The 14,738-nt window shown below is 47.2% G+C and overlaps 1 protein-coding gene across 2 annotated transcripts in view; it reads left to right on the forward strand.

Moving 5' to 3' along the window:
• Positions 1-14,738, forward strand: part of LOC139541446 (1-phosphatidylinositol 4,5-bisphosphate phosphodiesterase gamma-1-like) — a 79,927-nt gene that overhangs the window by 47,862 nt on the left and 17,327 nt on the right. For both annotated transcript variants that reach the window (XM_071346107.1, XM_071346106.1), the window contains exons 20-21: positions 9,250-9,433; positions 11,031-11,108. In XM_071346107.1, coding sequence (XP_071202208.1) covers positions 9,250-9,433; positions 11,031-11,108 — 262 coding nt within the window. The remainder of the gene's footprint in view (positions 1-9,249; positions 9,434-11,030; positions 11,109-14,738) is intronic.

Genomic DNA, 14,738 nt, shown 5'->3' on the forward strand with positions numbered 1-14,738 from the left:
ATTCCTCCTGACAGAGCTGGTGTAACTGAGTCAGGTTTGTAGGCCTCCTTGCTCACACACGCTTTTTCAGTTCTGTCCACAAATTGTCTATACGATTGAGGTCAGGGCTTTGTGATGGCCACTCCAATACCTTGACTTTGCTGTCCTTAGGCCATTTTGCCACAACTTTGGAAGTATGCTTGGGGTCATTGTCCATTTTTGGAAGACCCATTTGCAACCAAGCTTTAACTTCCTGACTGATGTCTTGAGATGTTGCTTCAATATATCCACATAATGTTCCTCCCTCATGATTCCATCTATTTTGTGAAGTGCACCAGTCCCTCCTGCAGCAAATGACCTCCACAACATGATGCTGCCACCCCCGTGCTTCATGGTTGGGATGGTGTTCTTCGACTTGCAAGCCTCCCCCTTTTCCCTCCACACATAACGATGGTCATTATGGCCAAACAGTTCTATTTTTGTTTCATCAGACCAGTGGACATTTCTCCAAAAAGTACGATCTTTGTCCCCATGTGCAGTTGCAAACCGTAGTCTGGCTTTTTTATGGCGGTTTTGGAGCAGTGGCTTCTTCCTTGCTGAGCGGCCTTTCAGGTTATGTCGATATTTTTTTAATTTTATTTATTTATCCGTTATTTTACCAGGTAAGTTGACTGAGAACACATTCTCATTTACAGCAACGACCTGGGGAATAGTTACAGGGGAGAGGATATAGGACTCGTTTTACTGTGGATATATATACTTTTGTACCTGTTTCCTCCATCATCCTCACAAGGTCCTTTGCTGTTGTTCTGGGATTGATTTGCACTTTTCGCACCAAAGTACGTTCATCTCTAGGAGACAGAACGCGTCTCCTTCCTGAGCGGTATGACGGCTGCGTGGTCCCATGGTGTTTATACTTGCGTACAAGTCTGGTTCATCCCAAGGATGAACCAGACTTGTGGAGGTCTCTAATTATTTTCTGAGGTCTTGGCTGATTTCTTTTGATTTTCCCATTGACTTGATTTTCCCATTGACTCAAATTATGTCAATTAGGCTATCAGAAGCTTCTAAAGCCATGACATCATTTTCTGGAATTTTCCAAGCTGTTTAAAGGCACGACTTAGTGTATGTAAACTTCTGACCCACTGGAATTGTGATACAGTGAATTATAAGTGAAATAATCTGTCTGTAAACAATTGTTGGAAAAATTACTTGTGTCATGCACAAAGTAGATGTCCTAACCGACTTGCCAAAACTATAGTTTGTTAATCTTGCAACTATAGGGGGTGCTGTTCCGCATTAGCATTTTTTGGTCTCCAAATTAAACTGCCTCGTGCTCAATTCTTGATCGTACAATATGCATATTATTGTTATTATTGGATAGAAAACACTTTCTAGTTTCTATAGCCGTTGGAATTTTGTCTCTGAGTGGTACAGAACTACTTCTACAGCACTTTTCCTGACAGGGAGTCAGATTTCAGAAATTTTGACCCCTGATCTGGGGTCGGTTTTAAGGTGCCTGTAAATGCTATGGAGAAACCGACACTGCCTACGTCTTCCTCTGGGTGTCAGTACGTCATCACGCTTTGAATGGAGTCGATTGCACAATCAGAGCCACTATAAAACAACAAAACGTGGAAGTACCGTCCTTTCCCTTCGCGCGTCTTACGCAAGATGGACATCGGACTTGCCTCCTTCCAAATGGTTGTTTAGCCAGTGATATTTCTCCGGTCATGTTTTTAGTCGTTATAGTTGTTAAAAACATCATAATGTAGTTAATTTGAACCGTTTTATAGCAATTTATATCCGTTTAGTGCGATTTTGAGGAATTTCTTTGTCGTGCACTTTGAAGCTTTGGTCACGTTTCGGGGTCTCGGTCGATGTTAGTGGACATTTCGAAGGACAGAGGACATCTATCGACCAAAAGAAGATTAGACCCAAGAAAGGATACATTGCCCAAGAATCTGATGGAAAATCACCTCATAGTGTTATGCTGGTGAATGAGGACCCAAAAGCGACTTAATAGAAACAGAGTCTTTATTCCAGTCTTAAACAAAAACCGATACTCCTGGATATTATCTTAGGTAAATCCAAAACAGGAAAACTGAAATCCTCTCGTCAGTAGAGAGGAACGACTGGAGACGCGGCCACAGACTGCAGGTCGCTTCGGGAAGGCACAGGCCGTAGCTGACATAGACACCTGCTCACACGCAGCATCTGAAGAAGGCAAAAACACGACAGGGCGGAACAAGGACACAGAACAGCAAACATCAAACAAGGATCCGACAAGGACAGAAGCGGAAAACAGAGGGAGAAATAGGGACTCTAATCAGAGGGCAAAATAGGGGACAGGTGTGAAAGAGTAAATGAGGTAGTTAGGAGAATGAGGAACAGCTGGGAGCAGGAACGGAACGATAGAGAGAGAGAGCGAGAGAGGGAGAGAGGGAGGGAGAGAGAGGGATAGAAAGAGGGAAAGAACCTAATAAGACCAGCAGAGGGAAACGAATAGAAGGGAAGCACAGGGACAAGACATGATAATCAATGACAAAACATGACAGTACCCCCCCACTCACCGAGCGCCTCCTGGCGCACTCGAGGAGGAACCCTGGCGGCAACGGAGGAAATCATCAATCAACGAACGGTCCAGCACGTCCCGAGATGGAACCCAACTCCTCTCCTCAGGACCGTAACCCTCCCAATCCACTAAGTACTGGTGACCACGTCCCCGAGAACGCATGTCCATGATCTTCCGTACCTTGTAAATAGGTGCGCCCTCGACAAGGACGGGGGGGGGGGAGGGAAGACGAACGGGGGCGCGAAGAAAAGGTTTGACACAGGAGACATGGAAGACAGGGTGGACGCGACGAAGATGTCGCGGAAGAAGCAGTCGCACAGCGACAGGATTGACGACCTGAGAGACACGGAACGGACCAATGAACCGCGGAGTCAACTTGCGAGAAGCTGTCGTAAGGGGAAGGTTACGAGTGGAAAGCCACACTCTCTGACCGCGACAATACCTAGGACTCTTAATCCTACGTTTATTGGCGGCTCTCACAGTCTGCGCCCTGTAACGGCAAAGTGCAGACCTGACCCTCCTCCAGGTGCGCTCACAACGTTGGACAAAAGCCTGAGCGGAGGGAACGCTGGACTCGGCGAGCTGGGACGAGAACAGAGGAGGCTGGTACCCAAGACTACTCTGAAACGGAGATAGCCCGGTAGCAGACGAAGGAAGCGAGTTGTGAGCGTATTCTGCCCAGGGGAGCTGTTCTGCCCAAGACGCAGGGTTTCGAAAAGAAAGGCTGCGTAATATGCGACCAATCGACTGATTGGCCCTTTCTGCTTGACCGTTAGACTGGGGATGAAACCCGGAAGAGAGACTGACGGAAGCACCAATCAAACGACAGAACTCCCTCCAAAACTGTGACGTGAATTGCGGGCCTCTGTCTGAAACGGCGTCTAACGGGAGGCCATGAATTCTGAACACATTCTCAATGATGATTTGTGCCGTCTCCTTAGCGGAAGGAAGCTTAGCGAGGGGAATGAAATGTGCCGCCTTAGAGAACCTATCGACAACCGTAAGAATCACAGTCTTCCCCGCAGACGAAGGCAGACCGGTAATAAAGTCTAAGGCGATGTGAGACCATGGTCGAGAAGGAATGGGAAGCGGTCTGAGACGACTGGCAGGAGGAGAGTTACCTGACTTAGTCTGCGCGCAGTCCGAACAAGCAGCCACGAAACGGCGCGTGTCACGCTCCTGAGTAGGCCACCAAAACCGCTGGCGAATAGAAGCAAGCGTACCCCGAACGCCGGGGTGGCCAGCTAACTTGGCAGAGTGAGCCCACTGAAGAACAGCCAGACGAGTAGAGACAGGAACGAACAGAAGGTTACTAGGACAAGCGCGCGGCGACGCAGTGTGAGTGAGTGCTTGCTTTACCTGTCTCTCAATTCCCCAGACAGTCAACCCGACAACACGCCCTTCAGGGAGAATCCCCTCGGGGTCGGTAGAAGCCACAGAAGAACTAAAGAGACGGGATAAGGCATCAGGCTTGGTGTTCTTATTTCCCGGGCGATAAGAAATCACGAACTCGAAACGAGCGAAAAACAACGCCCAACGAGCTTGACGTGCATTAAGTCGTTTGGCAGAACGGATGTACTCAAGGTTCTTATGGTCAGTCCAAACGACAAAAGGAACGGTCGCCCCCTCCAACCACTGTCGCCATTCGCCTATGGCTAAGCGGATGGCGAGCAGTTCGCGGTTACCCACATCATAGTTGCGTTCCGATGGCGACAGGCGATGAGAAAAATAAGCGCAAGGATGGACCTTATCGTCAGAATGGAAGCGCTGGGACAGAATGGCTCCCACGCCCACCTCTGAAGCGTCAACCTCGACAATGAATTGTTTAGTGACGTCAGGAGTAACAAGGATAGGAGCGGATGTAAAACGCTTCTTGAGGAGATCAAAAGCTCCCTGGGCGGAACCGGACCACTTAAAGCACGTCTTGACAGAAGTCAGAGCTGTGAGAGGGGCAGCCACTTGACCGAAATTACGAATGAAACGCCGATAGAAATTAGCGAAACCGAGAAAGCGCTGCAACTCGACACGTGACTTAGGAACGGGCCAATCGCTGACAGCCTGGACCTTAGCGGGATCCATCTGAATGCCCTCAGCGGAAATAACAGAACCGAGAAATGTGACAGAGGAGACATGAAAGGCGCACTTCTCAGCCTTCACGTAGAGACAATTCTCTAAAAGGCGCTGGAGTACACGTCGAACGTGCTGAACATGAATCTCGAGTGACGGTGAAAAAATCAGGATATCGTCAAGGTAAACGAAAACAAAGATGTTCAGCATGTCTCTCAGTACATCATTAACTAATGCCTGAAAGACAGCTGGAGCATTAGCGAGACCGAACGGCAGAACCCGGTATTCAAAATGCCCTAACGGAGTGTTAAACGCCGTTTTCCACTCGTCCCCCTCTCTGATGCGCACGAGATGGTAAGCGTTACGAAGGTCCAACTTAGTAAAGAACCTGGCTCCCTGCAGAATCTCGAAGGCTGACGACATAAGGGGAAGCGGATAACGATTCTTAACCGTTATGTCATTCAGCCCTCGATAATCCACGCAGGGGCGCAGAGTACCGTCCTTCTTCTTAACAAAAAAAAACCCCGCTCCGGCGGGAGAGGAAGAAGGCACCACGGTACCGGCGTCGAGAGAAACAGACAGATAATCCTCGAGAGCCTTACGTTCGGGAGCCGACAGAGAGTATAGTCTACCCCGAGGGGGAGTGGTCCCCGGAAGGAGATCAATACAACAATCATACGACCGGTGAGGAGGAAGAGAGTTGGCTCTGGACCGACTGAAGACCGTGCGCAGATCATGATATTCCTCCGGCACTCCTGTCAAATCACCAGGTTCCTCCTGAGAAGAGGGGACAGAAGAAACAGGAGGGATAGCAGACATTAAACACTTCACATGACAAGAAACGTTCCAGGATAGGATAGAATTACTAGACCAATTAATAGAAGGATTATGACATACTAGCCAGGGATGACCCAAAACAACAGGTGTAAAAGGTGAACGAAAAATCAAAAAGGAAATGGTCTCACTGTGGTTACCAGATACTGTGAGGGTTAAAGGTAGTGTCTCACATCTGATACTGGGGAGAAGACTACCATCTAAGGCGAACATGGGCGTGGGCTTCCCTAACTGTCTGAGAGGAATGTCATGTTTCCGAGCCCATGCTTCGTCCATAAAACAACCCTCAGCCCCAGAGTCTATCAAGGCACTGCAGGAAGCAGCCGAACCGGTCCAGCGTAGATGGACCGACAAGGTAGTACAGGATCTTGATGGAGAGACCTGAGTAGTAGCGCTCACCAGTAGCCCTCCGCTTACTGATGAGCTCTGGCTTTTACTGGACATGACATGACAAAATGTCCAGCAGAACCGCAATAGAGGCAAAGGCGGTTGGTGATTCTCCGTTCCCTCTCCTTAGTCGAGATGCGAATACCTCCCAGCTGCATGGGCTCAGTCTCTGAGCCGGTGGGAGGAGATGGTTGAGATGCGGAGAGGGGGAACACCGTTAACGCGAGCTCTCTTCCACGAGCTCGGTGACGAAGATCTACCCGTCGTTCTATGCGGATGGCGAGTGCAATCAAAGAGTCCACGCTGGAAGGAACCTCCCGGGAGAGAATCTCATCCTTAACCTCAGCGTGGAGTCCCTCCAGAAAACGAGCGAGCAACGCCGGCTCGTTCCAGTCACTGGAGGCAGCAAGAGTGCGAAACTCTATAGAGTAATCCGTTATGGATCGATCACCTTGACATAGGGAAGCCAGGGCCCTGGAAGCCTCCTTCCCAAAAACTGAACGATCAAAAACCCGTAACATCTCCTCTTTAAAGTTCTGATAATCGTTAGAACACTCAGCCCTTGCCTCCCAGATAGCTGTGCCCCACTCCCGAGCCCGACCAGTAAGGAGTGATATGACGTAAGCGATCCGAGCTCTCTCTCTTGAGTATGTGTTGGGCTGGAGAGAGAACACAATATCACACTGGGTGAGAAAGGAGCGACACTCAGTGGGCTGCCCAGAGTAACATGGTGGGTTATTAACCCTAGGTTCCGGAGACTCGGAAGACCAGGAAGTAGCTGGTGGCACGAGACGAAGACTCTGAAACTGTCCTGAGAGGTCGGAGACCTGAGCGGCCAGGGTCTCAACGGCATGACGAGCAGCAGACAATTCCTGCTCGTGTCTGCCGAGCATTGCTCCCTGGAACTCGACGGCAGTGTTGCGAGAATCCGTAGTCGCTGGGTCCATTCTAGGTCGGATCCTTCTGTTATGCTGGTGAATGAGGACCCAAAAGCGACTTAATAGAAACAGAGTCTTTATTCCAGTCTTAAACAAAAACCGATACTCCTGGATATTATCTTAGGTAAATCCAAAACAGGAAAACTGAAATCCTCTCGTCAGTAGAGAGGAACGACTGGAGACGCGGCCACAGACTGCAGGTCGCTTCGGGAAGGCACAGGCCGTAGCTGACATAGACACCTGCTCACACGCAGCATCTGAAGAAGGCAAAAACACGACAGGGCGGAACAAGGACACAGAACAGCAAACATCAAACAAGGATCCGACAAGGACAGAAGCGGAAAACAGAGGGAGAAATAGGGAATCTAATCAGAGGGCAAAATAGGGGACAGGTGTGAAAGAGTAAATGAGGTAGTTAGGAGAATGAGGAACAGCTGGGAGCAGGAACGGAACGATAGAGAGAGAGAGCGAGAGAGGGAGAGAGGGAGGGAGAGAGAGGGATAGAAAGAGGGAAAGAACCTAATAAGACCAGCAGAGGGAAACGAATAGAAGGGAAGCACAGGGACAAGACATGATAATCAATGACAAAACATGACACATAGTAAGAAATATTTAATATGATAAATCGTTGTTCTGTCGAAATATTTTAAACGCATAATCCGCCATTTTGTTTGTTATCGCTTCACTTGGCGAACCCTGTATTGCACAGTAAGGATAATTTTAGAAATGTAAATCAGCGGTTGCATTAAGAACTAATTTGTCTTTCGATTCCTGTCAACCCTGTATTTTTTAGTCAAGTATATGATTAGCTTTCGATTAAACTAGATCACTCTGAAAGATGACGTCCGACATTTTGAGGCTTGATTTGCTAGTATTTTCATTGTATAACCACGGTTTTGTATGGCTAAATATGCACATTTTCGAACAAACTCTATATGTATGTTGTAAAATGATGTTACAGGAGTGTCATCGGAAGAATTCTGAAAAGGTTAGTGAAAAAATTAATATATTTTGGCGATGATTACGTTATAGCTCTCTTTGGCTTGAATCGATGCTCTGGTAACGTTTGCACATGTGGTATGCTAACTTATCGATTTATTGTGTTTTCGCTGTAAAACGCTTAGAAAATCTGAAATATTGTCTGAAATCACAAGATCTGGGTCTTTCCATTGCTATGCTTTGTCTATTCTTATGAAATGTTTTATGATGAGTAAATTGGTCATACACGTTGCTCTCTATAGTAATTCTAGTCGAGTTGTGATGGTCGGTGCAATTGTAAACTGTGATTTCTACCTGAAATATGCACTTTTTTCTAACAAAACCTATCCTATACCATAAATATGTTATCAGACTGTCATCTGATGAGGTTTTTTATTGGTTATTGGCTATCAATATCTTAGTTTAGCCGAATTGGTGATAGCTACTGGTGGAGAGAAAAAAATGGTGGACAAAGAAATTGTGTATTTTGCTAACGTGTTTAGCTAATAGATTTACATATTGTGTCTTCCCTGTAAAACATTTTAAAAATCTGAAATGGTGGCTTTATTCACAAGATCTGTATCTTTCATCTGGTGTCTTGGACTTGTGATTTAATGATATTTAGATGCTACTATCTACTTGTGAAGCTATGCTAGCTATGCTAATCAGTGTGTGGGGGGGGTGGGGGGTGATCCCGGACCCGGGGTAGAGGCTCGTGAAAGGTTAACAAGAAATTTGTGGAGTGGTTGAAAAATGAGTTTTAATGTTTCCAACCTAAGTGTATGTAAACTTCCGACTTCAACTGTAGCAGTATTCTTTAGCAGTCTCATGGCTTGGGGGTTGAAGCTGTTCAGTGTCCTGTTGAATCCAGACTTGGTTCACTGGTACAGCATGCCATGCGGTAGCAGAGAGAAAAGTTTGTGGCTTGGGTGGCTGAAGTCTTTGACAATTGTTTGGGACTTCCTCTGACACTGCCTGGTATAGAGGTCCTGGATGGCAGGGAGCTCGGTCCCAGTGATGTAATGGGCCAGACGCACTTCCATTTGTGGTGCTTTGCGGTCGAATGCCAGCAGTTGCCATACCAAGCGGTGATGCAGCCAGTCAAGATGCTCTCAACGGTGTAGCTGTAGAACCTTTTGAGGATCTGAGGGCCCATGCCAAACCTTTTATTTTACACTACACTATACATCTCTGACCTTCCACCCCATCTCTCTCTCCCTCTCCCTGTCCACTCTCCCCTCTCTCTCTCTCTCTCTCTCTCTCTCTCTCTCTCTCTCTCTCTCTCCCCCTCGCTTTCCCCCTTCTCTCTCTGTCAACTCCCCTCTCTCACTTTCTCTCTGTCAACTCCCCTCTCCCCTCCGCCTCCTCACTCTCTCTCTATTGCACCCCCTCTGTCCCCCTCCTTCTCCCCTCCCCCTTTCTCTCCCTCTCCCTGTCCACTCTCCCCTCTCTCCCTGTCTCCCCCTCCCTTTCCCCCTTCTCTCTCAGTAGGGCAGAGGGTAAGATCAAACACTGTCGTATCCAGCAGGAGGGCCGTATGTTCATGTTGGGTAGCTCAGCAGAGTTCGAGAGTCTGGTTGACTTGGTCAGCTACTATGAGAAACACCCCCTGTACCGCAAAATGAGGCTGCGCTACCCCATCAACGAAGACACACTGGACCGCATGGGCACCACGGTAACACACACACACACACAGCTTGAATGTGTGTATTTTCAGATCTGATCTATTATACACTGCTCAAAAAAATAAAGGGAACACTAAAATAACACATCCTAGATCTGAAAGAATGAAATATTCTTATTAAATACTTTTTTCTTTACATAGTTGAATGTGCTGACAACAAAATCACACAAAAATTATCAATGGAAATCAAATTTATCAACCCATGGAGGTCTGGATTTGGAGTCACACTCAAAATTAAAGTGGAAAACCACACTACAGGCTGATCCAACTTTGATGTAATGTCCTTAAAACAAGTCAAAATGAGGCTCAGTAGTGTGTGTGGCCTCCACGTGCCTGTCTGACCTCCCTACAACGCCTGGGCATGCTCCTGATGAGGTGGCGGATGGTCTCCTGAGGGATCTCCTCCCAGACCTGGACTAAAGCATGATGTCCCAGATGTGCTCAATTGGATTCAGGTCTGGGGAACGGGCGGGCCAGTCCATAGCATCAATGCCTTCCTCTTGCAGGAACTGCTGACACACTCCAGCCACATGCGGTCTAGCATTGTCTTGCATTAGGAGGAACCCAGGGCCAACCGCACCAGCATATGGTCTCACAAGGGGTCTGAGGATCTCATCTCGGTACCTAATGGCAGTCAGGCTACCTCTGGCGAGCACAAAAAATGCCACCCCACACCATGACTGACCCACCGCCAAACCGGTCATGCTGGAGGATGTTGCAGGCAGCAGAACGTTCTCCACGGCGTCTCCAGACTCTGTCACGTCTGTCACATGTGCTCAGTGTGAACCTTTTTTCATCTGTGAAGAGCACAGGGCGCCAGTGGCGAATTTGCCAATCTTGGTGTTCTCTGGCAAATGCCAAACGTCCTGCACGGTGTTGGGCTGTAAGCACAACCCCCACCTGTGGACGTCGGGCCCTCATACCACCCTCATGGAGTCTGTTTCTGACCGTTTGAGCAGACACATGCACATTTGTGGCCTGCTGGAGGTCATTTTGCAGGGCTCTGGCAGTGCTCCTCCTGCTCCTCCTTGCACAAAGGTGGAGGTAGCGGTCCTGCTGCTGGGTTGTTGCCCTCCTACGGCCTCCTCCACGTCTCCTGATGTACTGGCCTGTCTCCTGGTAGCGCCTCCATGCTCTGGACACTACGCTGACAGACACAGCAAACCTTCTTGCCACAGCTCGCATTGATGTGCCATCCTGGATGAGCTGCACTACCTGAGCCACTTGTGTGGGTTGTAGACTCCGTCTCATGCTACCACTAGAGTGAAAGCACCGCCAGCATTCAAAAGTGACCAAAACATCAGCCAGGAAGCATAGGAACTGAGAAGTGGTCTGTGGTCACCACCTGCAGAACCACTCCTTTATTCGGGGTGTCTTGCTAATTGCCTATAATTTCCACCTGTTGTCTATTCCATTTGCACAACAGCATGTGAAATTTATTGTCAATCAGTGTTGCTTCCTAAGTGGACAGTTTGATTTCACAGAAGTGTGATTGACTTGGAGTTACATTGTGTTGTTTAAGTGTTCCCTTTATTTTTTTGAGCAGTGTATTATTACGTATCCCTACTGTATATCTCTCTCTATTCAGGAGCTAGACTATGGAGCGTTGTATGAAGTCAGGACCCCACATTTCTACGTCGAGGCCAACAAGATGCCCACGGCTCGGGTAAGTGAAATATTATATTCTCTGTGTGTGTGTGTGTGTGAGTAAACTGACATTCGTAGGTTTGGGCATGCCTGTGTCTGGTGTGTGCCAATGACATATTTTATAATTTGGGCAGTAGAGGAAAGGTTGTGGTCATTGATATTGAAGTTGTGGTCATTCATGTTTGACTTGTGGTCTTCAGCAGTTGTTTATGTTGTGGTACTGTAAAGGTCTTCACGGGTCCAAACAGGATCCCAATATGCTTAAATATTTTATTTTAATTTAAAGAACCGTTCCGAACAGACCCGAGGACAACTAAACCCGTTCTGTATAGACCTCGTCGGATCCAGATCCAGTCCGATCCGATCCAAGTGATGCAAGCAGCAGAAAAGTCATTTTTTAAGCTACTTTATTAACCAGAGCTGAAAAAACGTGAGAGGAGGGAGAGAGGTGTCGCTCTAGCATGTGGGAGAGGGGCCGTACTGTGAGCGAGTGACACGGGGAGCAGGGAGGAAGAGAGATGAGAGACAGCAACCAACCAACAAGCCAACTCACACTGTAGTAGACTAATAGCTGCCATAGCTAGGTTATTTATCATCAAATATTATGACGTAGTACCTGTCTTGATTGCATTAAACCGGGAGAAGTTAGTTAAGCTAGCTAACATTAGCTAGCTAGGCTAATTGAGGCTGCAGTGCATGCACTTTTTCTTCCTAAAAATCAATCAATCAAATTTATTTATAAAGCCCTTCTTACATCAGCTGATGTCACAATGTGCTGTACAGAAACCCAGCCTAAAACCCCAAACAGCAAGCAATGCAGGTGTAGAAGCACGGTGGCTAGGAAAAACTCCCTAGAAAGGCCAGAACCTAAGAAGAAACTTAGAGAGGAACCAGGCTATGAGGGGTGGCCAGTCCTCTTCTGGCTGTGCTGGGTGGAGATTATAACAGAACATGGCCAATATGTTCAAATGTTCATAGATGACCAGCAGGGTCGAATAATAATAATCACAGTGGTTGTAGAGGGTGCAACAGGTCAGCACCTCAGGAGTAAATGTCAGTTGGCTTTTCATAGCCGATCATTCAGAGTATCTCTACCGCTCTTGCTGTCTCTAGAGAGTTGAAGACAGCAGATCTGGGACAAGGTAGCACGTCCGGTGAACAGGTTAGGGTTCCATAGCCGCAGGCAGAACAGTTGAAACTGGAGCAGCAGCACGACCAGGTGGACTGGGGACAGCAAGGAGTCATCAGGCCAGGTAGTCCTGAGGCATGGTCCTAGGGCTCAGGTCCCCCGAGAGAAAGAAAGAAAGAGAAAAAGAGAGACAATTAGAGAGAGCATACTTACTGTACATTCACACAGAACACCAGATAAAACAGGAGAAATAGTCCAGATATAACAGACTGACCCTAGCCCCTCGACACATAAACTATTGCAGCATAAATATTGTAGGCTGAGACAGGAGGGACCGGGAGACACTGTCGCCCCATCCGACAGTACTCCCGGACAGGGCCAAACAGGCAGGATATAACCCCACCCATTTTGCTAAAGCACAGCCCCTATACCACTAGAGGGATATCTTCAACCACCAACTTACTATCCTGAGACAAGGCCGAGTATAGCCCACAAAGATCTCCCCCACGGCACGAACCCAAGGGGGGGCGCCAACCCGGACAGGAAGATCACGTCAGTAACTCAACCCACTCAAGTGAAGCACCCCTCCTAAGGACGGCATGGAAGAGCACCAGTAAGCCAGTGACTCAGCCCCTGTAATAGGGTTTGAGGCAGAGAATCCCAGTGGAGAGAGGGGAACCGGCCAGACAGAGACAGCAAGGGCGGCTCGTTACTCCAGTGCCTTTCCGTTCACCTTCACACTCCTGGGCCAGACTACACTCAATCATAGGACCTACTGAAGAGATGAGTCTTCAATAAAGACTTAACGATCGAGACCGAGTCTGCGTATCCCACATGGATAGGCAGACCATTCCATAAAAATGGAGCTCTATAGGAGAAAGCCCTGCCTCCAGCTGTTTGCTGAAAAATTCTAGGGACAATAAGGAGGCCTGCGTCTTGTGACCGTAGCGTACGTGTAGGTATGTACGGCAGGACCAAATCTGAAAGACAGGTAGGAGCAAGCCCATGTAATGCTTTGTAGGTTAGCATTATACCTTGAAATCAGCCCTAGCCTTAACAGGAAGCCAGTGTAGAGAGGCTAGCACTGGGGTAATATGATCAAATGTTTTGGTTCTAGTCAAGATTCTAGCAGCCTTGTTTAGCACTAACTGAAGTTTATTTAGTGCTTTATCCGATTAGCCTGAAATTTGAGCATTGTAGTAGTCTAACCTAGAAGTGATGAAAGCATGGATCCATTTTTCTGCATCATTTTTGGACAGAAGGTTTCAGATTTTTGCAATGTTACGTAGATGGAAAAAATCTGTCCTTGAAACAGTCTTGATATGTTCGTCAAAAGAGAGATGAGGGTCCAGAGTAACGCCGAGGTCCTTCACAATTTTATTTCAGACGACTGTACAACCATCAAGATTAATTGTCAGATTCAACAGAAGATCTCTTTGTTTCTTGGAACCTAGAACTAGCATCTCTGTTTTGTCCGAGTTTAATAGTAAAACATTTGCCGCCATCCACTTCCTTATGTCTGAAACACAGGCTTCCAGGGAGGGCAATTTTGGGGCTTCGCCATGTTTCATCAAAATATACAGCTGTGTGTTGTCCGCATAGCAGTGAAAGTTAACATTATGTTTTCGAATGACATCACCAGAGGGACAATATATAGTGAAAACAATAGTGGTCCTAAAACGGAGCCTTGAGGGAACACCGAAATTTATCAGAGGACAGAGGACAAATCATCCACAGAAACAAACAGATATTTTTTCGTCAGATAAGATCTGAACCAGGCTAGAACTTGTCCGTGTAGACCAATTTGGGTTTCCAAATGAAGCATTTCGTATACATTGTTTGTCTTCAGGAAGGCAGTGAGTTTCTGCGCAACAGCTTTTTAAACATTTCTTGGGAGGAATGGGAGATTCGATATAGGCCGATAGTTGTTTTATATTTTCTGGGTCAAGGTTTGGCTTTTTCAAGAGAGGCTTTATTACTGCCACTTTTAGTGAGTTTGGTACACATCCGGTGGATAGAGAGCCGTTTATTATGTTCAACATAGGAGGGCCAAGCACAGGAAGCAGCTCTTTCAGTAGTTTAGTTGGAATAGGGTCCAGTATGCAGCTTGAAGTTTTATAGTCTTAAAAATGAGTCTCCCTTGATCCTAGGTCCTGGCAGTGTTGTGCAGACTCAGGACAACTGAGCTTTGGAGGAATACACAGATTTAAAAATGAGTCCATCATTTGCTTTCTAATGATCATGATCTTTTCGTCAAAGAAGTTCATGAATTTATCACTGCTGAAGTGAAAGCCATCCTCTCTTGGGGAATGCTGCTTTTTAGTTAGCTTTGCGACAGTATCAAAAATAACTTTTGGATTGTTCTTATTTTCCTCAATTAAGTTGAAAAATAGGATGATCGAGCAGCAGTGAGGGCTCTTCGATACTGCACGGTACTGTCTTTCCAAGCTAGTCGGAAGACTTCCAGTTTGGTGTAGCTCCATTTCCGTTGCAATTTTCTGGAAGCCTGCTTCAGAGCTC

The sequence above is a fragment of the Salvelinus alpinus genome, chromosome 16, assembly GCF_045679555.1.
Source record: "Salvelinus alpinus chromosome 16, SLU_Salpinus.1, whole genome shotgun sequence".
In the NCBI taxonomy this organism is placed as follows: Eukaryota; Metazoa; Chordata; class Actinopteri; order Salmoniformes; family Salmonidae; genus Salvelinus; species Salvelinus alpinus.